Source organism: Diabrotica undecimpunctata, chromosome 7 (assembly GCF_040954645.1).
Source record: "Diabrotica undecimpunctata isolate CICGRU chromosome 7, icDiaUnde3, whole genome shotgun sequence".
In the NCBI taxonomy this organism is placed as follows: Eukaryota; Metazoa; Arthropoda; class Insecta; order Coleoptera; family Chrysomelidae; genus Diabrotica; species Diabrotica undecimpunctata.
Genome location: NC_092809.1, coordinates 65,354,101 through 65,380,389, shown reverse-complemented (window position 1 = coordinate 65,380,389; position 26,289 = coordinate 65,354,101). Strand labels below are relative to the sequence as shown.

The window sequence follows — 26,289 nt, the reverse complement described above, 5'->3', positions numbered from 1 at the left end:
TGGAAGTGGATGACTGCATCCAGAGCTCAAGTCAAACAAACAATGATATTCATGCTGATAGAATTCCACCGATTCATTCCAACGCAGAAAGAGTTATCAAACCATTTGCTAGAAAAGTGTAAAAAAATAGAAAAGAATGTCTGCATAGCGGTAAAGAATTTATAACTGCAAAAAGCAAGAAAGTAAAAGCAAGAAAAATGCTAGAGTTGAAAGAATGTCGAAATAAGTGTTATCTGAACTTGAGTTCAGAAATTCGAAGTTCACTTTTCCAAGAATACTGGAGTTTATGCCCTTATGATGGAAGAGTTATCTACATGAGAAACTACATTAACTCTAGATGAGAAACCAAGATTTATACGTATTGTTATAAGCAAAAAAAAACTCAAGTGTTTCAAGCATTCCAAGCTCTGACGCAAGAGGACACAACCCACCACCACATACAAAGACGTCAGAAGAAATGGAAGATGTTAAAAATCATATACTTTCATTTCCATCGTACGAAAGTCATTACACTAGACATACTAACGACAAGAAATACTTGCAATCTCATCTTAACCTAAGAATTATGTACGTCCTATACTGCCAAGACAAGGAAAATCCAGTTAGTCGAAAAATTTATGAGAAAACTTTCCGATCACTAAATTTACGATTTAAGAAACTTAAACAGGATACATGCTACACATGCGATTTATTAAACATAAAAATAAAGACGGCAGTTAGTGATCCTGACAAAGCTGCCCTTACAGTTCAACGCGAAGAGCATCACTTCAGTGCAGATAAGGCATATAATATGAAAAAATTCATCAAAGAAGAATCAAAAACAAGTCACGAAAACGCATGTTATACGTTTGACCTACAGCAATATTTACCAACACATTTTCTTGGATCTTCCGTTGTGTTTTATAAAAGGCAGTTGTCGACATACAATCTCACTATTCATGATGGAGCTTCAAGGAAATCCAAACATTACATGTGGCATGAATGCATAGCTTGTCGCGGAGGAAATGAAATAGCGTCATGCCTATATCACTTCTTAAAAAATCATCTATCACCCTCAGTAAAGTTTGTAACGTTTTATTCCGATACCTGTGGTGGTCAAAACAAAAATTCTGATGTGTCTGCGACGTTTTTAAAATTTATAGAGGAATCCACCACTTTACAGATTATAAACCATAAGTTCTTAATTCCTGGGCACACACATATGGAGTGTGACATAGACCACGCCCTAATAGAAAAACAAAAGAAAAAATGACTGGTTTTAACTTGTTTGATCCACAGGGAGAAGGAACAAATTTGAGGTGTGTGAAATGAAGCAAGAACACTTTTATGACTTTTCCAAACTCTTCAATGACCAGCTAGTTATGAAGACAAAGAATGAAAATGGTTTGGCTTCAAGTGGCATGATGTGAAGTGGTTGCAATATGATGTTAAAGAGCCAAGGAAAATCAAATATAAGAAAAACCTGACTAATGATACCTTTGATGTGATCAACTTTAGACGTCGTGGAAAATTTTCAACTCTCTCTGTTTCTCATATATATAATTCACAACTACGTATATCTAAGGAGAAAAAGAAAGATTTAGTTTTAATTAATATTTTGATACCACCTATTTTCCACGAATTTTATAATAATATATTGACATGTGACAATATTGCAGATGAAGACCCTGATCTTCAAGATGAAACAGATGAACTTTAGGAATCTACGACAAAAGGACGCGGAAAACAAGACGCGAGACCAAAGGACGCGGAAAAAAGGACGCGCGAAAAAAGGACGCGCGAAAAAAGGACGCGTGGAAAAAAGGACGCATATTATTAATGAATTACTATAAATAGTTTATTTTAATTGACATACCGTAACCTAAAATCGGTTACGGTAAGAGTAAAAAGTGAAAAATAATTATATGAAAAAAACTTGCCCTCACATTTTATCGAGGCTTAGGACTAAAATATCTTAAGTAAAATAATAAATACTAATATAATGTTGATTCAAGATTTTTGGTATTGAAACAGGTTAGATTCCATATTATCAGAATTATGTATGGGATTAGAAAAACCCAAGTACCAGCCCAGTAAGGGGTCTAATGAGGGTTTAACGCAAACCGGAAGGGTGGTAAATTCTGTTATTCTGTTCTTAACAAGAAAACATTTTACAAATTGATATCAGTCTGTTAAGATGGTGTTAGCGTTTGTGAAAAGCCAAAAAGGCAACAACTTGTTACTTTATAATGGATTTCTCCATAAAAAAGAGCGAGTGATTGGTGAAAAGACAATTTGGAAGTGTGCTACTTATAATAAGTGCAAATGTACAGGAAGAGTGCATACCGTTGTGGATGAAATTACAAAATCCACAGAACATAATCACGTTGCAGACACGGCAAAGATTGAAGCAAAAGAAGTTTGTAACCGGATGAAAGAAGTTGCACAACAACTGGAACACTCCACCCAAGGTGTAGTGAAATTTCTCAAGGACTTTCCTTAGCTGCTACGGCACAACTTCCATCAGTGTCGTCGTTAAAAAAAACTGTGCAAAGAGTTCGGAACGAGCTAGGAGGTACGCCCGCAAATCCGAGAAATTTAGAAGAACTTGTACTTCCTGAAGAATATAAAACAACTACAGGCGGTGAGCTATTTCTATTATTTGATAGCGGGCCAGAAGAAGAACGTATTTTGTTATTTTCAACACAAAGAAATTTAAGATTTATGGAACAATGCGATCATTGGTATGCAGATGGAACATTTAACTCATCACCACCATTGTTTTCTCAAATATACACAATTTATGGAGTGAGATACAGTAATGTAATCCCGACTGCATTTGCACTTCTAACGAACAAAACACAAGAGACTTATACACGTGTTTTTCAGCAACTAAAGGTGTTGAATCCTGCCTTGCGCCCTCTAACAATAATGATGGACTTTGAAAGAGCGGCAATGAATGCTGCACAAACTGAGTTCCCAAATGTGAGAATCCGCGGATGTTTTTTTCATTTCTCGCAGTGTATGTGGCGCCATATTTAAAGTGCCGGATTGCAACGTAGATATATTGAGAATCCTGACTTCGCCCTTCACCTAAGACAATTGACAGCTCTTGCGTTTGTTCCAGACAACCATGTTGTCAGAGTGTACGAGGAGTTGCTCAATAGTGATTTTTATACACAAAATGAAGAACCACTAGTGCCGCTGATTAATTACTTTGAAGACACTTGGATAGGGAGATTAGCTAGAAAAGGAAATCAAAGACAACCCCTTTTTCCAGCAAATGTATGGAATTGTTACGATTTGGCAGACCAAGATATACCTCGAACTAATAATGCTGTTAAGGATGGCACAACAGCTTTTCTTCTCTTCTCAATAGTGCACATCCGAATATTTGGAAATTTATTAATTCTCTAAAAAAAGAATATGATTTAAATGTTTTGAAAATAGAGCAGTACATTTCGGGCAATATACCTCTCCGCAAAAGAAAATATCAAGATACAGTAAACAGGATAAGGGCTATTGTTGCCGATTATGCTGACAGGCCAACTTTAGAATATTTGAGAGGCATTGCTCACAATTTTCAGTTGCAAACATAAAAAAATACAAAAAAAATTAATATCAAAAATAAAACAAAAAAAAATAAAATGACAAAAAAAATTCCAAAAAAAGCAAAAAATTAAAAAAAAAATAAAAAAAACTTGTAAACACGCCAGCTTCTGCTGCCAGTCCTAAGCCTGGATAAAGTGTGAAGGCAAGTTTTTTTCATATAAATATTTTTCACTTTTTACTTTTACCGTAACCGATTTTAGGTTAGGTAGAATCATTTTCTGTAATTATATATAGGGGATAAACGGGGGTAATTGCTATTGTCAATTAAAATAAACTATTTATAGTATTTCATTAATAATATGCGTCCTTTTTTCCACACGTCCTTTTTTCCACGCGTCCTTTTTTCGCGCGTCCTTTTTTCCGCGTCCTTTTTTATGCGTCCTTTTTTCCGCGTCCTTTTGTCGGTATACCGAACTTTAGCGACGTATGCGTGTGTGTTTTAGTTTTATAAGGTAATTTAGTTTATCTACTTATTTCAACCATATTTAAGTACCTATAAATTTTAAATTTTCATGTTTTGCTTCTAAATGGTTTTTAATAAATGTGTATTTCTTGACAGAAAGCCATTTATAGCCGAATGTATTAACAATTTTCAGGTAAATAGTTTTAGGAGTATTTGACTTAAATATCACGGGAAAAAGTGTAATTTTACATATTGTTTACATTTGTTTGTCCCCTTATTTGTTTCACCTAGTAGACAACACGCACACTTTAAACGCAAACTTTAAAAAATAGGCTTCACTTTTTTTCACGAGTTACATCCAGTTTATCTTTACAACGTCTATGCAAAAACACGATATTTTATTGGAACGCGGAAGTTCCTTACCACCCAAAATTTGAACATAGTCCCGACGTCGAATATGAAAAATAGTAACTTACCTGCTTCTAAAATTTCTCTGCAACTTTTTGGATAAGTAACGTTAACCTCAGAAGATTTGGTTACTGGATTTAACCGACAAAAAAATATCTGACTACTTCCAACTAAATATTTGCACTGATCAAATATATTTTTGAAATTTCCTCCATTTCCTTGTGGTCCATTTCCATTCTCGTCACCGAGAGTAATGGAAAGTTGCATGGGGAAGCTTATGGTTTCTCCTTGTTCACCTGTAGAATTTAAATTAAAAAACATAATTTAAAATATTTTACACAATATATTAATTAAAAAACAAAAGTGGTCTTTATTACATAATATCATAACATACATTATTGGTAGACTAAACATAATATTATGTTCATAATATATTATAGTCATAAAAGTCGATAGGAATAAGATAGAGGCCTTCAAAATATGGGTCTATAGAAGAATTTTACGCGTGTCCTGGACAGAACCAACTTGCCAATTCTGGAAGATCCTTATACAAAATACAGGCTATTAAAAAATGTAAAAGGTGCATACCTAATTTACTTCGACCACATAGCTAGAAGAATGGGAACGATGGAACTACGGGTAGTAGAAGGAAAGGCAGAAGGCCGAAAACCAAGAGGAAGATCTCCAACACGATGGGCAGACTAAATAAAAACTCTGGTGGGAAAATTCCTACACGAAGCCGTCCATATAATACAGGATCGCAACCAATGAAGGCTGTAAGTAAATAATATTTAGAGTGTGATCACGTTTTGACAAGGGGCCAAGGAATGAGGAGGAGGATATTATTGGTGAGCGGCGAGCCTCCAAAAAGTTGAATAAAACCAATAAATCATTGGCAACCGGATAAATTTAATATTGAAATTTCATTTCAATAGGACATTTTTAACGAAAAACTATTTAAGACTGCCGTATTGTTTATCTTCAACCCTTTCTACCTTTTCAAGACATATATCAGTAAATTAATCAATCACTAAGGAAATATATCAGCAAGAGCTTAAAATAGGAACATAAAAAATAAAGACAACAATAGTAAGAGAAGTAGAGGTATGTAATAAAATACAAATAAATCAAATAGAAATATTGGTTTTAGTCAAAACGAAGAAAAGGGCAAATGAAAAATCAACTTAACAAATAACTAAATAATAATATTTTGAGTCAATTCTGTCCAAAGGGAAAAAGAGACAAAAGGAATAATAATAGCAAAATAAATAGCCCAAAAACGTATTTACAGCAAATTCGTTAACTCTAGAATAATGGCAATAACTAGAAAAATAAAAAAAAAACAAATCTGTGTCGCAGCGAAAGGAACACCGAAAGACGAAACATTGGAATTTTACAAATGCCTTTAAAATATATTATACAATACGGCAGAACAGACAGAAAACATAGTAATCATGCAGAGTGGGATGCAAGTGTAGGTAAGGACACGAATCGAAGTCTGGTGTGCATATATGAACAAATAGCAAAAAGGGATGCAATGAAAATAATAGAATTTTACAAAAGTAATGATCTTTTAATAGAAAACCTTTTATAATAACAAAATAAAAAAGATAAATATATATTTTTCGTATAAACAGAAGTCTGGTGTGCATATGAACAACTATCAACAGGGACGCAATGAAAATAATAGACTTTTACAAAAGTAATGATCTCTTAATAGAGAACCTTTTATAATAACAAAATAAACAAGATAAATATATATTTTTCGTAAAAACAGAAATGCAAAAAGCATCATTCAATACATCACATGTCAGATAAAAAATCAGAAATTGGAACAAATCATAGACTAGTAAAGGCAAAACTACAAGGTGAAATGACAAAGGCAGATAAAGAAAATAAATACAGTACAATTGCATTTTACAATACCAAAAAGAAACAGATGGAGAATTTACAAGACTAGACAACCCCAATGATAGATGGACACTAAAAGAAAGATAAAAAAAATTTAGAAAAATACTAATTAGAAAACCAGTGAAATTCCATCGGACTGGTTAAAATCGATCTTTATTCCTCTACCTAAGAAACCAAACGTTAAGAAATGTAGCGATTGTAGACTCATTAGTTTAATGAGCCATGCCGTTAAAATACTGTTGCATATTCTTCTAAACCGAATTAACAACAAGTGCGAAGAAATAATTAGTCAGGAGCAGTTCGGGTCCCGGAGATGCCTTGGAACTAGAGAAGCACTATTTTCTATGCAAACACTCCTTTAATGATGTTGGGAGGTAAGAAAACCCGTATATATGTGCTTCATTGATTTCGAAAATGCATTTAATCGCGTTCAGCAGACCAGACTAATTACCGCCTTGCAGAGCATCCAACTAGATGAGAAAGACATCAAACTTATTGCCAAACTTTACTGGAACCAAACAGCCATTATTAATACCAACAACAGAGAATCAAAGCCAATCAGTATTGAACGAGGCGTAAGACAGGGCTGTGTACTGTCTCCCACCCTCTTTAACGTGTATTCTGAGAATCTATTTAGGGAAGCTTTAAAAGATCAAGAAGGAATTATCATATGAGGAGAAATAATTAACAATATACGGTACGCCGACGATACTTTGATTCTAGCTGAAAACATCGACGATCTGCAGGAGCTAATCAATAGAGTTGACATGGAATGCACATATTGGGGACTGTCGATAAATATCGATAAAACTAAATACATGGTGACCAGTAAAGTGGATATTGGCGCAACCCAACTGATATTAAACCAACAACCGCTGCAGAGAGTTCAGAGATTCAAATACCTTGGATGTTGGATTACCCAAAATCTGGATCCATCCTTCGAAATTCGATGTAGAATTGAACACGCAAGAAACTCATTTTAAAAATTCAAGCCTCTATTATCCAATAACTCATTAAATTTGGAAATCCGTGAAAAGTTTACAAGATGTTACGGGTGGTCTGTACTTTTGTATGGATGTGAAACTTGGACTTTAAACGCCGATATCATGAATAAAATCGAGGCGTTTGAGATGTGGTTGTATCGAAGGATACTAAAAATTCCATGGACTAGCAGAACCAGAAACGTAGAAGTTCTTCGAAGAATGGGACAACGAACTCTATTAAATATATTTAAGAGACGTAAACTAGAATATCTTGGACATATAATCAGAGGACCAAGATATGAGTTCCTTCGGCTAATTCTCAACGGTAAAATCGAAGGAAAGAAATGGATATGACGGAAGAAACTCTCTTGGTTGAGGAATTTGCGGCAGTGGACAGGTTTGACAGCGGACCAATTGCTACACGTAGCGCAAGACTGAGATCAGTATAACAATATTATAAGCATGGTAGTCGCCGACGTTCCGTAGGGATATGGCACTCTAAGAAGAAGTTAGAAAAAAGAGAAAAGAAATATAAAAGAACAACTGGTGGAATGAGGATGTTAAACATTTAGTAAAGGAAAAGAAGAAAGCGTATATCCAGTAAAAGAAGAATAATAAACCAGAAACAAAGAAGTGAAACAGGCAGTAAAAAGTGAAAAGAAAAAGTTAGAAACAATTTGAAAAGGAAATTACGAGAGGATGTAAGATTAATAATAGCAAATTCTGGACAAAAACTAACAGATTAAGAGATGACAAAAAAAAACAATGAAATACAGTTAAAATAAACTAAATGCTGAAAAAGAGGAAGTACTAAAAATTTAAAAAGAATTTTACCAAAAACAAATTTACGAAATACAAAATCAAGCTGATTATATTTAATACATTTAAGGGCAATATACGCATAACAAGTTAGCAATAGAAATGATAAAATGGATTGGTGAGAAATTAATAGAATGGTTAGAGCAGCGGTCGGGAAACCGGGGTAAATTACCCCAAATGGGGAAAAAATTAAATTTTTGGGAGTAAAAATGAAACTTTTGTGAGTAAAAAGTATATATTTTTAATTTGCTATTTTATAAACTTGTTGGTATTTTTTGGCCACGCCATCTCACTCCCCGCCACTAGAGTGCTCTTGAGTTATATCTTTGCGCAGTAAAGCACAGCTCCGAGCCCCGGCTTCCGGCTACCTGCTCAGTCCGTGTCATGCCGTCAAGATACAAATACATTGACGAGTCAGAGAGCGAGTTTTTACTATAGTGTATTTTTATGTATGAGAGAGTAATAAAACGATAAATTATGTATGCAAATCCCTAAACTGTTGATACGGGTGACTCAATGAATTGTCAAAAAGTTTACAGAAGTATATAGGAAAACAATTTTAAATTGACTATGACCACCAGGTATAAAGGTTGTAGCAGAATAGAATACAATAGTTGTGAGGGTTACTAATCCCTAATTAAGGTTGCCAGTGTCGGAGTGATGGAGGTTAACAGGTACTAATGAATTTGCAAAAAATGTAAGATGTTTATTTTATTGGTTATATATAACCAATAAAAGTTTAATAAGTACCTACCTATTTGCAAAATAAAGTTTAATTCTTTAGATAAAATAAAACGTTTTATTTTATCTGAAATGAGTGCATTCCACGAAGTAAGGGTTTCAACAATCAAACATTTAATTCTTTAATTCCAGGAATCTACGACAGTAATTGACTAGATAATTACCTTCTAAACTTATTCCACAGAAAATGTGATAGTGGGTTTTTCCATTTTGTAGGAAGGTCCAAGTGGCGTATTCAAAATTCTTAACAGTTCACTAAAAGTAGGTACTTCAGTTGCAAGGTGCAGTTTATTGTGTATACTAGTGTTATGGAAAATTTGGAAGTGCCGTGTAAACGCCGAAAAATTGGTCCTTTAACAGTTAATGAAAAAACATTATTATTTAATTGTTTTAAATCATTTACAGACAAACGTTTATGTGAAAGTGTTGATGAGACCGTTGAGTTAGTTAGCAGTACACTTGGTGTTGGGAAATCTACGATTTACAGAGTTATTAAAGAAGAGAAATGTGGTAGTTTTCAAATGCCACGTAATGCTCCAGGGAAACCAAAATTTCAAATAGAATATCATTTTAAAGAAGGACTTCGACGGAAAGTGCATGAATTCTTATTTAGACAAGAATTTCCAACATTGATAAAGTTCTTGTCTCAGTTCGAGATGATAAGGATTACCCAGAAATGAGTCGAAGTACGTTATGGAAACTTTTAAAAGAAATAGGCTTCCGCTGGAAAAAGAATCCCAGAAAGTCTATTTTATTAGAAAGAAGCGATGTTGTCATATAGAGAAGACATTTTCTAAGAACCATAAAGGAAATGAGAAACCAAAAAAGAAAAATATTTTATCTTGATGAGACATGGATCAACGAGGGTCATACACCAAATAAATTTTGGCAGAATGAAACTGTTACAAGTCAAAGGCACGCTTTTGTAAATAACTTATCTACTGGTTTAAACCCACCATCAGGAAAGGGACGCAGGCTGATAATAGTACACATTGGCAGTTCAGACGGTTTTGTTGAAGGTGGTTTATTAACTTTTGAATCAACTCGTACCGGTGACTACCATGAAGACATGAACGCTGATGTCTTTCAAGAATGGTTCGAATAAATGATAGATCTTCTTCCTAAGAACTGTGTAATAGTAATGGATAATGCAAGTTATCACTCCAGACTTATAGAAGGACTGCCCACAACCAAGTGGTTAAAAAAAGACTTGCAGAATTGGCTGAGTTCAAAAAATATTAAGTACCATCCCGGATCTATAAGAAAGGAACTTTATTCGTTGTGTGTCCTTCATAAAGAAAAATTAAAAAAATACGAAATTGATGAAATTGCCAAAAATCGTGGAATGACAGTACTTAGATCCCCACCATATTGTGAATTAAACCTGATTGAACTGGTATGGGCACAGATAAAGAGTGAAGTTTCAAGAAAAAATACCACTTTTAAAATTCATGATGTTAAACAGTTGTTTTTGGAGGCCGTAAATAATGTAAAACCTGAAAGCTGGGAAAAGGCAGTAAATCACACTATTAAAGAAGAGGAAAAAATGTGGAAGCTGGACAATATTACTGATAAAATGATCGAGCCAGTTATTATAAATCTTGGTTCTGAAAGTTCATCTTCTGAATCTGATTTGGATTTGTAACAAGTAGCTGTAAGTTTTATATTAATATTTTTATTCATCTATTTAACATACCTTAGACGGTTTTAAAAACTCTTTTTCTCTTTTGTAATTTTTAAAAATTAAAAAAAATGTGAATTTTTTAAAACCCTTTTTAATGTAGGCCAGTCAGTTCTAATATAGTGTGTGATAAAAGAGGTCACTTTTGTTTACATACACATAACACTGAAATAATTCATTTATTTTTTACAATTATTCAAAGTAATTTTTCAATTAATCTTGAGCACGCCCATGGAGTGGTCGGAGGTACCAGTTAAAATTATGCTAATTACTCTCTCGTTCATAAAAATAAACTTTAGTAAGTTGCTGACAAGACCACCATTTTATCATTAATCATCGATATATCGATCAAGGTAAGCCGCATTTTGAAAATGTAATTCAAGTATTTTATAACTATTATTTTCTGTCTCCCTTAAGATGGCAGCAAATAGAAAAAGAACATACCAAGACGAATTCCTTAATTACGGTTTTACACAAATAGAAGACATTGGTCCAATGAAACCAGTGTGTTGTATGTATGAAGGAACTGACTTCAAAATCTTTCAAAAAAAGTCAATTGAAGAAACATTTAGATAATTTGCTTTCACACCTGTCTTCCAAATCACGAGAGTACTTTGCAAATTTAGAAATACCTGTTACAAGACAAAGATTGAATAGCAACTTGTTGAGTACATTTGATCAGCGTTCAGCATCAAGGGCTAGCTTTGAAGTAGCCTGGTTGATTGCTCGAAATAAGAAACCATACACTATTGGTGAAGATTTGGTTAAACCAGCTACTGTAAAAATGGCAGAGATTATGTGTGGTCAAAAAGAAGCGAAGAAACTGAATTCAATGTCCTTGTCTGCGAGAATTGTGAAAGAACGAATTTCTATATTAGCAGAAAATGTAAAGGAACAGGTTATTTTTGCATTAAAACAGGCTAAATATTTTGCTATTCAGCTTGATGAGACAAATGATTTTAGTAGCAATTCACAGCTAATGGTATATGTTCGCTACAAAGGTGCAGATAATTTTGAAGAGGAATTGCTGTTTTGTTCTCCTCTCGAGTTGAAATCTCGTGGAATTGATGTTTACAATAAAGTAAATGAATACTTCAATGCGCAAAGTTTAAAATGGGAAAACTGTATTTCTGTATCTTTGGATGAAGCTCTAGCTATACTGGGTCATATTAATGGTTTTTCGGCTTTCGTAACCCAAATATTGAAGTTACTCACTGTATGATCTATCGCCAGGCCCTTATGGTCAAATATTTAGAACCTACCATGGAAGATGTCATCAAGATTCTACATTTTATCGAGGGACATGCACTAAATACGCGGCTATTTCGTGAATTATGTCAGGACGGTGAAGCTGAATATACGGACCTAGTTTATTATACAGAAGTAAGGTGGCTCTCTCGCGGAAATGTACTAAATCGAGTATGGACTCTCAAAATTGAAGTCGAAATTTTTATGGTTGATCAAAAAAATATTCTCGCAGATAAGTTTAAAAACTCTTCCTGGGTTGCATATCTCACATATTTAGCGGATATTTTTAAGAGAATAAATATATTAAACAAATACATTCAAGGAAAGAATATTAATATCATTTCAGCGAGAGAAATAGTGTCAGCGTTTGGATTAAAGCTGTAATATTGGAGACAGAAAGTAGAACAGAACAAGATAGTTTCTTTTTCAATGTTAGCTTTACAATTGTATAATTGTAAAGCTAACAATAGGCAATAATACAATTGTAAGACATCTTATCAAATTCAGAAAGCGGTTTTCAGATTACTTTCCAAATCTTGATACACGTACTGTCAGTTTAATTATAGATCCTTTTAAATGTAAAATTGGTATGATACCAGAAGAAACTTCAGGTTTGGCAGAAGCAATTCTTGAACTTTGATCTAATACTGAAGCACATATTGAATTTGAGAGTAAACCAAATCTGTCGTCTTTTTGAATGCCAAAAGCTGCAAAGTCTTTCAAATTTGCACATGAAAAGACGGTTAAAAAATTGTTGCCATTTGGAACAACATATTTGTGGGAACAAGGCTTTTCCACTCTAATGAACATAAAAACGAAAAACAGAAATCGATTAAATGCCGAAGACTGTATTCAAATCGCTCTTACATTAAAAAGTTCCAATTTTGAAACGAATGTATCGAACATAAAACAACATGATTTTTCCAAAAAGTGAAGGAAGAATGTTTTCAATTATTCTTTTTTTCTAATTTTTGTTTGTACCACCATTATTATGATTATTATTTGTTACAGTACCCCAAATTGTCAACCCTCAATTGTACCCTAATGGGTTTCAATTTGTTATATACAGTTGAGGAAAAAAAAATTCTCCCCCACAGAAAATATAAGTAAATGATAATTTCTTGTTATTTTGTAATACATATGATATTTTTCTTGTATTATTAGAGTCTAATATACGTAAATGATAATTTATTATTTTGTAATACATATGATATTTTTCTTGTATTATTAGAGTCTAATAATACAAGAAAAATATCATATGAATTACAAAATAACAATAAATTATTATTTACTTATATTTTCTGTGGGGGCGAATTTTTTTTCCTCAACTGTATATTACATATATTACTATTATTACCGTTATGTATTACTAGGTATTACGTTGATAAATTGAATAAATGATGTTTAAATTAAATTTTTAGTTATTTTTTTCTTTTCAAAATTATCATGGGGGCCGTAATATGAAAGATGCTGCGATTTCGTTTGTTTTTGATCTTCGCCATGGGGTAATATCAACTTACACAAAAATATTTTGGGGTAATCATTAAAAAAGTTCCCCGACCGCTGGGTTAGAGACAATACTAAAAGAAGCGTGGAGAACAGATGATAGCAATACATAAAAAATAAATCAAACACCACGTGAAAACCATAGAACAATATTCCTAGCAAAAGTATGTATGCTTTAAGCTATATACAAAAATTTTAGAAAACACATTTTTAAATAAAGTTGACTAGTTAACAGAACATACAAAATCAGCACGTAGACCAGAAAAGTAAGCAAATAACAATATTTTCGTATTAAGAAAGGTAATAGAAAGAAGATTTGACTAGAGCTAGAAAAACTATTTCTAGCCTTTACAGATCTAAGATCAGCTTTTGATGTGGTAAATATAAAGAAAATATGGAGTTGCTTAGACTAGTTACAATTTTATGCGGGGAAAAAACAATTACCCGGAATTAAGCAAAACGAAAATGTTAAGAAATTTAAAGCAAAATGAGAAATTAATTGTTAAGATTGTTACATGCTATGAAGCATAGCAAGAAGTACATATATACGTCGTAGATACAAGTTAGAGAACATCAAGAACTGGGTAAGAAATAGAAGAATAGAATGGAAAGATCATATAAGCCGAATGACAACAAATAGAGTAGTAAAGACAGCCTTTTTGAGAAATATTACCTTAATAGGAATTATTTAAAATTACGATGGTGCTGTCATAAAAACAGCGAATAGAAGTTTTGATGAATGTTACGGTAATTGTAAAGGGTCGAAGGGTCGAAAGGATCGATATCTCGCATGTCGCTTTGGGCTGTACAACAGGATGGAAAGGGGTGAGATGTTGTACAACTACTTAAACAACGAAAATTTATTTTGTCTCAACACTTTCTTTAAAAAATCTAAACAACGTAAATGGATATGGATTAGCCCAGACAAGAAAACTAAGAATAAAGTAGACTACATACTCTCCAATAACAAAAACATATGCACCGACGTGACAGTACTAAACAAATTCTATACCGGGAGTAACCATATACTGGTTAGAGCGAATATTAAAATATAGACGAAACTAGAACAAAGCAAACTTATTAAACAAAAACGATACCCAACCACCGATGTCCTGTTTCAAAAAGAAACCAAATACCATAAAGAGCTAAGCACAAGACTAAAATCAATAAAGACAATGAAACAAATGGATATAAACAAACTAGCCAATAAAATAAAAGTAACTGTAACAACATTGGTTACAAAAATATGCTCAAATAAGAAAACAGCCAAAACATCTAAACTCCAACCTAATACAATTAAACTATTCCAAGAAAGACGAAACAAAACAGATCGAACTTCGGACAGCTTCAAAAGGTTAAACAAAAACGTGAAAAAATAAATTTGGAACGATCATAGAAACTATATTCACAATCTAATAAAAGATTTAATACAAGATAACGGCAATATGTAAGTACTGAAATCAAAAAACTCAAGGGGCATAACAAAAATCATAGAAATAAAAAATGAGAAAATGTGACTGTCCGAGATAGAAAATAAATAAGAAAGGCCATTAATTTAGTTCTTGGATATTATCGGCTATTAAAACTATGTGATCTGCCAATCTCAAGTAGTTTAAGTATGATCCGTTGACGTTGATACCCTTGTTGTTCCGTACTAGTTTCTTAAAAATGTCTTCTAGAGCAAAGGTAAATAGTTTGGAAGAGATGGTGTCTCCTTGTCTTTCTCCCCGTTGTAGTCTTATGCGATTAGATTTTGTGCTTTCGTCCAGCTTTATCTGCATGGTGGCATTTTCATATATATTGTTAATTATGTTAGTGCATCTTGAATCTATACGTGCATTTTCTGGAGATTAAAGCACTGCCCATAATTCGATGGAGTCGAATGCGTTATGGAAAACCACGAACGCCATATGAATTCGAAATTATACTCAGTGCATTTTTCTATTAGTGTTCTTACGATGTGCAAGTGGTCTATGGTACTAAAATGTTTTCTGAATCCAGCCTGCTCGATAGGTTGATAGAAATCAAGCTTATGTGTAGACGGTTAGTTATGATTTTAGTTAGTAATTTATACATATGTGATAGCGAAGATATTGGTCGGTAATTCTCGATGTTTGCTTTGTCTCCTTTCTTGAATAGTAGAATGACTTTGGAGTTGTAGCATTCCTGAGGAATCTTTCCTTTATCAATTACTTTATTAAATAAGATAATTTATACCTGTTTTATTTTTCTGCCACCAATTTTCAACATTTTAACTATAATTTTATCATCTCCTGGATATTTATTCGTTTTTAGTTGATTTAGGGCCATTCTTATTTCATAGTCGGTTATGTCCGGTATTTATTCTGAGCCGGTGTTAATGATTGTTTGTTCAGTATGTCGTTGTTGTGGTTGTGTATTTACCGAGTATAATTTATTGTAAAATTTTTCAACAATTAAATTCAGTTTCAGGAGCGGTAGGCTTAAAAATAAACTACAGTAAAACAAAAATACTGTGCCGAGACCGGACAAATATAACAATACAAAATTATAACATAAAAAATGTTGAACAATATGTATATCTAGGTCATGCCATCAAACTAAGAAAACCAAATCAAGATGCTGAAATTAAAAGAAGAACACAACTAGCATGAGGCGCTTTCGGCAAACTAGCATATATCTTGAAAAACACCTCCATTCCTGTAAACTTAAAGAAAAATACGTATAATACATGCATACTACCAGTTTACACCTACGGCTTGAAGACAGTAGCCCTTAACAAAAAATATGCTAAAAAATTAGAAACAGCGCAAAGAGCAATGGAACGAATCATGCTGGAATATCACTGAGAGACAAGATTAGAAACACCAAGATAAAACGCAGAACGAAGATTAGGGATACTGTGGAAGAAATTACAAAATTAAAATGGCGCTGAGCAGGTCACGTAGCCCGATATATGACACAGGTCATCATCATCATCATCATCAGTGGCGTTACAGCTCTTTATGAGCCAAAGCCTTTTTCAGAACAATCCTCCATTCGCCCCTGTCTCTGGCAACTCTTCTCCATGCTCTAATTCCGATAGACTTCAAATCATTTTCTAGGTTGTCTTGGTACCTAAGTCTCGGTCTTCCTCTTCTTCGTTGTCTGATCGGCCCTCTTCGGTCAAAAACTTCTGACTATGGCATCTTCCTCTCGTCTGATTACATGACCTATCCATCTGAGGCGTGCTACCTTAATGAATTTTACCACGTCAGGTTCTCCAAACCTTCTATACAACTCAAAATTGTAACACTTGCGCCACAAACCTTGTTCTTTTATGCCTCCATATATTCGTCTTAGTATTTTTCGCTCAAAACGTTTGAGCAATTCTTGGTCATTCTGTGTTAGTGTCCAAGTTTCTGAACCATATGTTAGCACTGGTCTCATTAGTGTTTTGTATAAAGTCAGTTTAATTTTTCTAGGCATTTTTGAGGCCATCTCTCTTCTTAAGCCATAGTAACACTTATTGGCGAACACTATTCTTCTTTTTATTTCTTCACTGACGTTGTTATGTTTGGTTAGCAGCGACCCTAAGTATATGAAGGTGTCAACACCTTCCAGTTCTAGGTCATCAATTATTATTCGTGTAGGTGTCGGGTTGCTTGACCTAGTGCAACACATATATTTGGTCTTTTGAACATTTATATTTAGTCCCATTCTGTGTGCAGATGCTCTTAACGACCGAAATGCTTCAGTCAGAGATTCTGTGGACCTACCTATGATGTCTATGTCATCTGCGCATCCGACAATTTGTACTGATTTGTTAAAGATAGTACCATTCGTAGTAATATGACATAGTGTCCACCTGTGTCATAGTGATATGACACATGTGGACACTAAGAATTCTCGAATTGAGACCAAGGACGACAACGAGAAGCATGGAAAGACCTCAAAAAAAATGGGTAGATGACATAAGAGCAGTGGCAGGTAAACAGTGGATTAGATTGGCGCAAAATAGAGAAAGATGAAAGAAATTGGGAGATACCTACATTCAGGAGTGAATGGAAAATGGTTGACAAAGAGAAAGAGATGCGATATATTTAATGAAAAAAGCTTGATCGAGTACCAATAAGTAAAGCAACGTTAAGCAAAATATTGTACAGGTTTAATGATATTGGCAATGTTAGAGATAAGCTCACGTATGGCAGACCCACTGTTTCCGACGACAATCAATTCAACGTATTACTTAAAATTAAAGAAAATCCTTATTCTTCAATTACAACTTTATCAACCAACAATTAGATCTGTCGTAGTATTTTTAATTAAATACTAACAAAGGCCAAATTACATCCATACAAATTAAAGCTTATACATGAACTCAATGAAGACAACTTTGATAGACGCATGGAGTTTTGCGAAAATATGCAAGAATTGTGTAATCGAAAAAATGGATTTGAATATAATATCTTGTTTTTCTGACGAGTCCCCTCTTCGTTTAAATGGTATCGTAAATAGGCAAAGTTGTCTTTATTGGGCAACAGAAAATCCCAACTGGACAATGGAAGTTTATATCCAATATCCCCAAAAAGTAAATGTATTGGCTGGGATTATTAACTTTGTAGGACCGTGTTTTTTTGATGGTACTGTGACGGGTAAAAGGTATGTAGATATATTGCAAACGTACGTAGTTCCATATTTAACCGTAACATTTCCAGATATCAATAATTCTGGTCAAGATCCGACCATTTAGTTTCATCAGGATGGAGCAAGTCTACATTATGCTGTAGTGGTTAGACATTTTCTAAATGCAACTTTTCCAAATCGCTGGATTGGACGACAGTGCCACATTGAATGACCTGCTAGGTCGCCAGATTTGAATATCATGGACTTTTTCAATGAGGGGTTATTTGAAAACAAAAATATATGAAAATCAACCTACCAATTTGGTATACCTCAAACAGAAAATTCGTACTGAAATGCAACCAATTACACCAGTGATGTCAAACATATAAGGAGCTTAATTCGAGCATTTGTTTGTAATTATGTTATTTGTTTGTATTTAATATGAAATTACTTCTTTAATAATTTTCTTTGTAAAATAAATTTTGACTTAAGTTTGAAGAAATACGGGCACTGGTTTCCTTTACACTCTGTATACTGAAGTTTAAATGTAATTTGTTTTTTTTTTACCGTTGTACTTAAAAAAATATGTTGTTTTAATTTTTTTTGCCCTTTCTATTTAAAAGAATTATCGATGACGTCACATCTGCTAAGGCAGTGGGGTTAAAAGTTATTTTTTTTTTTCAAAAAGGTTAAAAAACAAAAATAAACAACGACCTGTCAGACCATTAACTCTAAAAATAATAAAGTCCTGAGATAATAGACCGATTCCACACTTTATGAATGTATTATATAATAGTCCAATTTTACCAGAATACTCGAATTTCAAATATAGAAATTGTCATTTAAGACTCACCTGTTATATCCAGTTTGGTAACGGCGCCCGTAGGAGATAACTAAAACAAATTAAAGGTGTTTTAAAAATTATGTTTTTAATTAAAATAGAAATAATTTTATTCAGTTTTTATATAAAGGCCAAAATAACATACTGGTAACACAGAGCGAGTCTAAAGCCCTGCTCCCACACTTATTTTCTAAACCCAAAAACCTTATTTATCAATTATTTACGTAACTGAACTACGACATATATGTACCTTGTTCGTGTATTTTAGTAACCTAATCATTTAAAACGGAGGGCAGATGCCCGTATGTGAAATTATTTTAAACAGCATTATATATATCACATGGTAATGATAATTTGAAATAACTGAAACTCCATATATTTCTAAACTTTTATTCATGTCTCTCAGTGTTGATAAGAGGTGTCAAACGCAAAAGCTAGGTTGGACCAAATAAACAATGTAATACATGCAGTGTGTATTTTTAAAATTTAAATAATATTTTAAAAATTAAATAAAATAATTTTATTATTTATTTATTTTTTATAATCCTCTCAGTTCGATTAAGAACCGTTGATTAACTAGAGGCAGAAGTAGAATTACTCAACAAAAATGTACAACAAGGGAACAACAGCACGAACAGTGTCAAAAGAATAAAAGGAAATAACTACCCGAAAGAAATCAGAGAAATGATAACCGAAAAAAGAAAACAGTTGATAAAACTAGATTAAATAATGCCACACAAAAATTAAAAAGAGAAATTCAAAAAATTAAAAACGAATCGATTAGCATCTACTCATTGTGGAAGGCTACCAAACGATCAATCTTACATCTTAAAAAGGTCAATCTTACAGAATCCACCAATTAGAAATACTAATGCTAGCTGGGCAACAAGCAATATACAAAATGCCAACAGGTTTGCTGACCACCTAGAAAATACTTATGAACCTAATGAAGAACAAGAAATAATTAACTGGGAGCTCCCTAATCAAGATGAAATGGATATTAGCTCTGTAACTCCAAAAGAAGTATATTTGGAAATAAAAGAAAATATAACTCCAAAGAAAGCTCCTAAATTTGATCTAATTACTGGGGAAATGTTAAAGCAACTTCCAAGGAAAGCTATAATAAAATTAACACATCTTATAAACGCTGCCTTTAGGCTGTGACGAACCAAAGTTATGGAATGTGGCAGAAATTATAATCACACTAAAACCAGGAAAGCCTCCACAAGAAGCTTCTTCATATAGGCCTATTTCACTGTTACCTGTCATGTCTAAATTATACGAAAAATTACTCTTGAAGAGACTAAAACCGATTATAGAGGAAAAAAATCTAATTCCTAATCATCAGTTTGGATTTAGAGCAAGCCACTCAACGATAGATCAGGTGAATAGAATAACAGATATAGTAGAAAAAGCTCTAGAAGAAGGATAAGTCTGTTTCGCAATTTTCCTCGATGAGAGCAGTAATTAAAATTCCCACTAATAAGTCTGCCACGCCGTCACAACCAAGTTGCAGTGCTTCAAATCCGACTTCTAGCAAAACAAAAAAAAGAAAATATGACGAATCATATTTGCAGTATGGCTTCACATGCTCTTCTCACAACAATGAAGAACAACCAGTGTGCTTAATTTGCAAAGAAGTTTTGGCTGCAGAAAGCATGAAACCGTCAAAACTGCAACGACATTTGAATACTAAACATGCAACGTTATCAAAAAAGCCAATAGAATATTTTGAGCGTCTTTTGCAAACATCAAATAAAGAAAACAACACTTTGGAGAAGTATGTTACTTTGAATGATAGATATCTATTGGCATCGTATGAAGTTTCGTATTTGATAGCAAAAACGAAAAAGCCTTTTACTATTGGAGAGCAACTTTTACTACCTGCAGCTATAAGAATGTCTGAAATTGTTCATGGAAAACAGTATGCTGCTGAAATTAGTAAAATTCCATTATCAAATGACACTGTGTCCAAAAGAATTTCAGACATTAGCAATGATTAATTTCAACAGCTTCTTATGAGGCTTAAAGACAGCTCAAAGTTTGCAATACAACTGGACGAGTCGACAGACATTTCAAAAATGGCACAGTTGTTACTTTTTGTAAGATATATTTATGAGGGAAGCATCCATGAAGATATACTGTTTTGTCGTCCTCTGGAAGGTCATACTCGTGGAAAAGATATATATAAAAAAGTAAATGAGTTTTTTGAAAAAGAAGGATTAAATTGGAAAAATTGTGTTGGTGTGTGCACGGACGGTGCTGCAGCAATGACCGGACAAGATCTTGGTTTTACAGCATTTGTTAAAGATGGAAATGATCATATTACATTTACACATTGTATGATTCACCGAGAGGCACTTGTTGTTAAAAAAATTGCACCAGAATTAAACACTGTGTTTGTTGATGCAGTCAAAATCATTAACTTTAATAAAAGTCGAGCACTTAATAGTCGATTGTTTAAAAATTTGTGCATTGATATGGATTCGGATTATACAAGTTTATTACTACATGCTGAAGTTAGGTGGCTATCAAGAGGTCGAAGTTTGAAACGATTATTAACTTTAAAAGATGAAGTTCTCATATTTCTAACAGAGCAAAATTCTAATTTGGCCGATTATTTTCACGATAATTTAAGGCTTCTCAAGCTATGCTATTTGGCAGACATTTTTGATAAAATCAATGATATGAATTTATCAATGCAGGGAGTCTGCGTTAATATGTTTATGTTAAAAAATAAACTTGAGGCCTTTGTTAAAAAAATTCTTATATAAAAGAACAGAGTGGAAAGTGGATCGCTCAAAATGTTTCCATTTACTGACGAGTATATAATTAGTAACAATATTTCAAAAAAGATACTCCTATAACAAAAATTTTAGTTAATCATTTGAAGGATATGGAAGTTTACATGCATAGGTATTTTCCCAATGATATCGATACACAACAATGGATTTGCAATCCATTTTCAATTGAAATAGAAGAAATTAATTTTTTAAACTTAAAAGCACAAGAGGAATCTGCCGAATTAACAAGTGATACTACCTTGCGACTCAGATTTTCTCAAGTGCCTGTGCATGAATTTTGGATAGAAATCAAATCAGAATATTCCCTACTATCGGAAACGGCAATGAACAAATTACTGCCATTTTGTACAACATATTTATGTGAATCAGCCTTTTCCACATTAACTTACATAAAATCAAAATACCGTTCAACTTTAATAAACGTTGAAAATTTATTACGATCTGCACTAACTCAAATTGAGCCTAGATTTAATTATTTGTGTAAAAATAAACAATCACATCCGTCACATTAATATTGTTTGATGTTAATAATATGTTTTTATTAAAAAAAATTGTTAGAAAAGTTTATTTTTTCTGTTGAATATATAGATATAGTTTTATGTCATTCTATTTCTTGTGTTTTATTACGACCGATATCCCGTCAACGTTTCCATTATATATATATATATATATATATATATATATATATATATATATATATATATATATATATATATATATATATATATATATATATATATATATATATATATGTGAAATGAATGGGTACGTATTCTTTAATCCTTATTTTATTTACATTGTAAAATAGTGCGATATTACATCTACATCTACGGTTAATATATATTTCATTATATGGAGGAGGGGGTCGTTTAAAATTTCCTAAGCTTGAAGGGGGTCGCTATATAAAAAAGTTTAAGAAGCCCTGTCCTAGACAACACCAACCAGATAAGAAGACTTAAGAGAACGAAACCGTTTGAGTTAGTGCTATAAGTGAGTGAAAGTACAAAATACAAACATTAGCAAATTAAACAAAGTTTGTTTAAAAAAATTTAATTTGTTTAATTTACTAATGTTTGTATTTTGAGATCGATTTCCGAAGTGGAAATTGAAACGTCAGTAAACTAACTTTAACCTTTAATTGTGGCTTATTCCCATTTAAATAATAATTACTTTAATAATGTATATTAATTGCCAATATTGCTGAGTTGTGCTCCTGGGACGAATATATTGTAAGACAGTTTATTTTCAAATAAATGATATCAACTTGTCAGTAGTAGTGAACTGTCAAATTTTTTATTAAATATTATACAACCAATTGCAAATAAAAATGACACATTTATAAAAAATATACAACATTTTTTAAATAAATTATCAAATATTAAATTTAATTCAAATAATATGTCAGTAAGTTTTGACACAAATAGTTAATTTACAAATGTGCCATTAGATAAGACCTTGAATATAGTCAAGACAAAATAAAAGAGTGATAATACATTGGTAACTAAAACAAGACTAAATATATTAGCTATAATGTAGTTATTGACACTATGTACTTATAATACATATTTTTAACTAAATATTGAATTATATAAACACAATTTTGGTCTAGTAATGGTCTAGTAATTATCAGCCGATATATTTATGGAATATTTTGAAACAAATATTATTTCTAAATACAATTTAAAACCCACAGCATGGTGGAGATATGTAGATAACCTATATAATATGGCCTCATGGATCAGAGTTGTTGGACACATTCCTAAATGATATAAACGATGATGAAGAGACAATAAAATTTACCATGGAAAATAAATATAATGACACACTACCTTTCCTGGATGTTTTAATCTCTAAGAACGATACTGGATACGAGTCGCAGGTGTATAGAAAACCCATACACACCAACAGATATTTAACTTTCAAATCAAATCACAATATCAATATTAAAAAGGGAATCATTTAATCCATATATACGATAGAGCCAAAATTGCTTGTTCTAATCAAAATTCGTTCTTGAAGGAAAAATATTTGTTCACATCTGTTTCTTTAAAAAATGATTATCCTTTATCATTTATAAATAGGGAATTTTCAACAATCGACCGAATAGAACAGAACAACTTAGAACTAGATCTTACAGCATATACAAGAAATAATACAAGGAATATAATAGTAGCATACATAAAAGAATTATCAGAAAACCTGAAAAGGATTACAGATCAAAGGACACATCAATATCTATTTCGTCTAAAACTAAACCTGACAATGAACAAAAAAGAACAAAGAATTGTATTTATAAAATACCTTGTAAATGCAACCAGTTTTATTTAGGTAAAACATAAAGGTCATTAAATATTAGAATAAGTGAACATCAATCCTATATTAAAAATATGCCCCAAGTATGCTAAATTAGACTAATTGTGTCGCAAATTTCTCGGCAGAATGCAGTAGGATCTGGTTACACATATTAAAAGAGAAAGGTAATAAAAGTAAAATACCAGTATTATTAAGTCGGTAACATATCGAGGATACATCTATGTTTTTTAAATAACAAACATATAAAATCAGAATTCGGAGTTTAGTGAGAGCAAAGTAAAGGTAAGACCAAATACTTACTATGTCGGGATAGTATTATGAGATTTTTTTCCTGGTTTTTTCCTTACGATTTACTATTGAATCACTAACAGAAGAATTTTGCTGTGATCATAACATGTGGTTGTCTTTTTAAAAAAGAATTACGTGCTATAACTTTTTCTGACGGATTTTCTTAAGTTATAGTTGATTTCATGTAATCTAATAAACTATCTTACAATAAAGTCTTCCCAGGAACGCAACTCAACGAATATAGTCTAAATTGTCAATATAAATGAGCCAAATAAAATTAAATAAATTATTAGAAGAATGTTTCACCAAGTAACAAAAAACAAAATTTGTTTAATTTATTAATGTTTGTATTTTGAGAACGATTTCCGAAGTGGAAATTAAAACGCCGATAAACTTATTTTAACCTTTAATTGTGGCTTATTTTCAATAAAATAGTAATTTCTTTAAAATGCTACAAAAAATAGCTTCAGAACAATATATTATCGAATAGCTGCCAGGATAATTCTCGCTTAAATAAATGACGCATTTACGTGAGCTTTGTCAATTTTTAAGAATGATGTAAAGGAAAATGTAATACTTTTTTTATTTTTGCCTAATTATGTTTCAATCAAACTCGGTGAAAAAAATTCGAAAAATTCCAAATCTTTTCTATGAGAAAAATTGTCGGTTAGATGAATTACGAGCGTGTCGAATTTTTTAAAAAGTTAGTATAAGAGGCCATTTTTTTTCTTCGTTCAACCAACTAAATTGTGGCTTAAACGGTTTTTAAGAAATTTGTATTAAACTTGAAAAGATATTTCAATTATCAAATTGTAATTAAAGAAAAGTATATTATAAGATTCAGATTTTCAATAATGTTTTAAATTCACAATGATTTTGTATTGAATAGGTAAACACTTACATCTTGAGACATTGCACCCAATGTTACACATGTTAAAAGAAGAACTGCAAACAATGCCATTCTGATTCACTGAAATAGAAATTCAATAATTTGTCTATTTATAATTTTGATTTCGCAGGAAATACATATCACAATCCACCACATTACTACCAAACAGGATTTCTTCCTTATCTATCAAGTGGGAATATGGGTTAGGTTTTATTCAAATTGGAAAAACCCGATAAGATATTTATACCATATTATTTATTAAATAATATTTACTAGTCGTTTAATTTTTCAGATATATTTTCTTAAGGTACCATATTTCCAAATATTTATCACTTTTTAGTTTTTGGATGTTTTTCGATCTCTATTGCTATCCTAATTACACATTTGGTCCTATTTTCGATGATAATCCATTCAAATTTATTGTAGATCCTGTAATTATGACATGTTGTGCTAGGGATGACGTCTTCTCTTTTCTTACGATGGCATTTCGATGTTCTTCTCGTCTAACTTGTATTCTTTGATTTGTCTGTCCAACGTACGATTTATCAGTCTTCACACGGGATCCTATAGACGGCGTTATGCATAACTCGACCAAGCGCCATTTCTTTAAAATCGAGATTATAGCCAATTCTGGTGGCAAATAGCTAAAACTATCTTGGAAAAAATCCCTTTTATTGTCACACTAACGGTCCATAAAAAACCAAAATTAAACCAAGCGACATTCTGTCTCTTGTACATGTACGTGTAATGTACATAATAAAAATGATGTTGAATGTATTTTAGGTTTCTTAATTTCACTAATTAAAACATGTGTGCAGTAACCTATACATAACTAATATCCGTTAGTAGTAATGTCTGTAATGTCCTATGACATCTGTCAACGTCCAAGTGTCATGTCATGGAACTACTAAATGTCAAGTATATGACAACTCTCCTCCCCGTAAGAAAATGCTAAACTTGTAAGGTTAATAAATTAAAAACAAAAACATAATACTTACAAGTCCAGCCTTACAGGCTTTTTCATCGCCCGTTGGGACCCTCGTAGTACAGGGGCGTCATCTGAGCTAGCAGCAGTATTTGTAGTATCTAGTATTTGTGTTAAGCAAGTTGAAGTATTATTTGAATCATATACATCTGTATCTTGAACTGCACTAGAACATGGTGCTGCTTCATTTGACGTAAAAGTATTTGTAACAATTGGATTATTACCCAGGTCAAAGTGTGTCGGGTGTATATTAATGTATACAGGTGTATTTTCCCCTATAGATCTGATTTGATC

The 26,289-nt window shown here is 32.4% G+C and overlaps 1 protein-coding gene across 2 annotated transcripts in view; it reads right to left on the bottom strand.

Annotated features, from left to right (window-relative positions):
* LOC140446794 (microfibril-associated glycoprotein 4-like) overlaps positions 1-25,143 on the bottom strand; it is a 50,853-nt gene extending 25,710 nt beyond the window's left edge. Inside the window, exons 1-3 of one of the 2 annotated variants that reach the window (XM_072539383.1) lie at positions 25,023-25,143; positions 18,729-18,768; positions 4,471-4,698 (exon numbers count right to left, since the gene is read on the bottom strand). In XM_072539383.1, the coding sequence (XP_072395484.1) occupies positions 4,471-4,698; positions 18,729-18,768; positions 25,023-25,082 (328 nt within the window). In that variant the 5' untranslated portion in view covers positions 25,083-25,143. The remainder of the gene's footprint in view (positions 1-4,470; positions 4,699-18,728; positions 18,769-25,022) is intronic. The other variant, XM_072539384.1, reaches the window with a different exon arrangement.
* Positions 25,144-26,289: the final 1,146 nt, after the last annotated feature.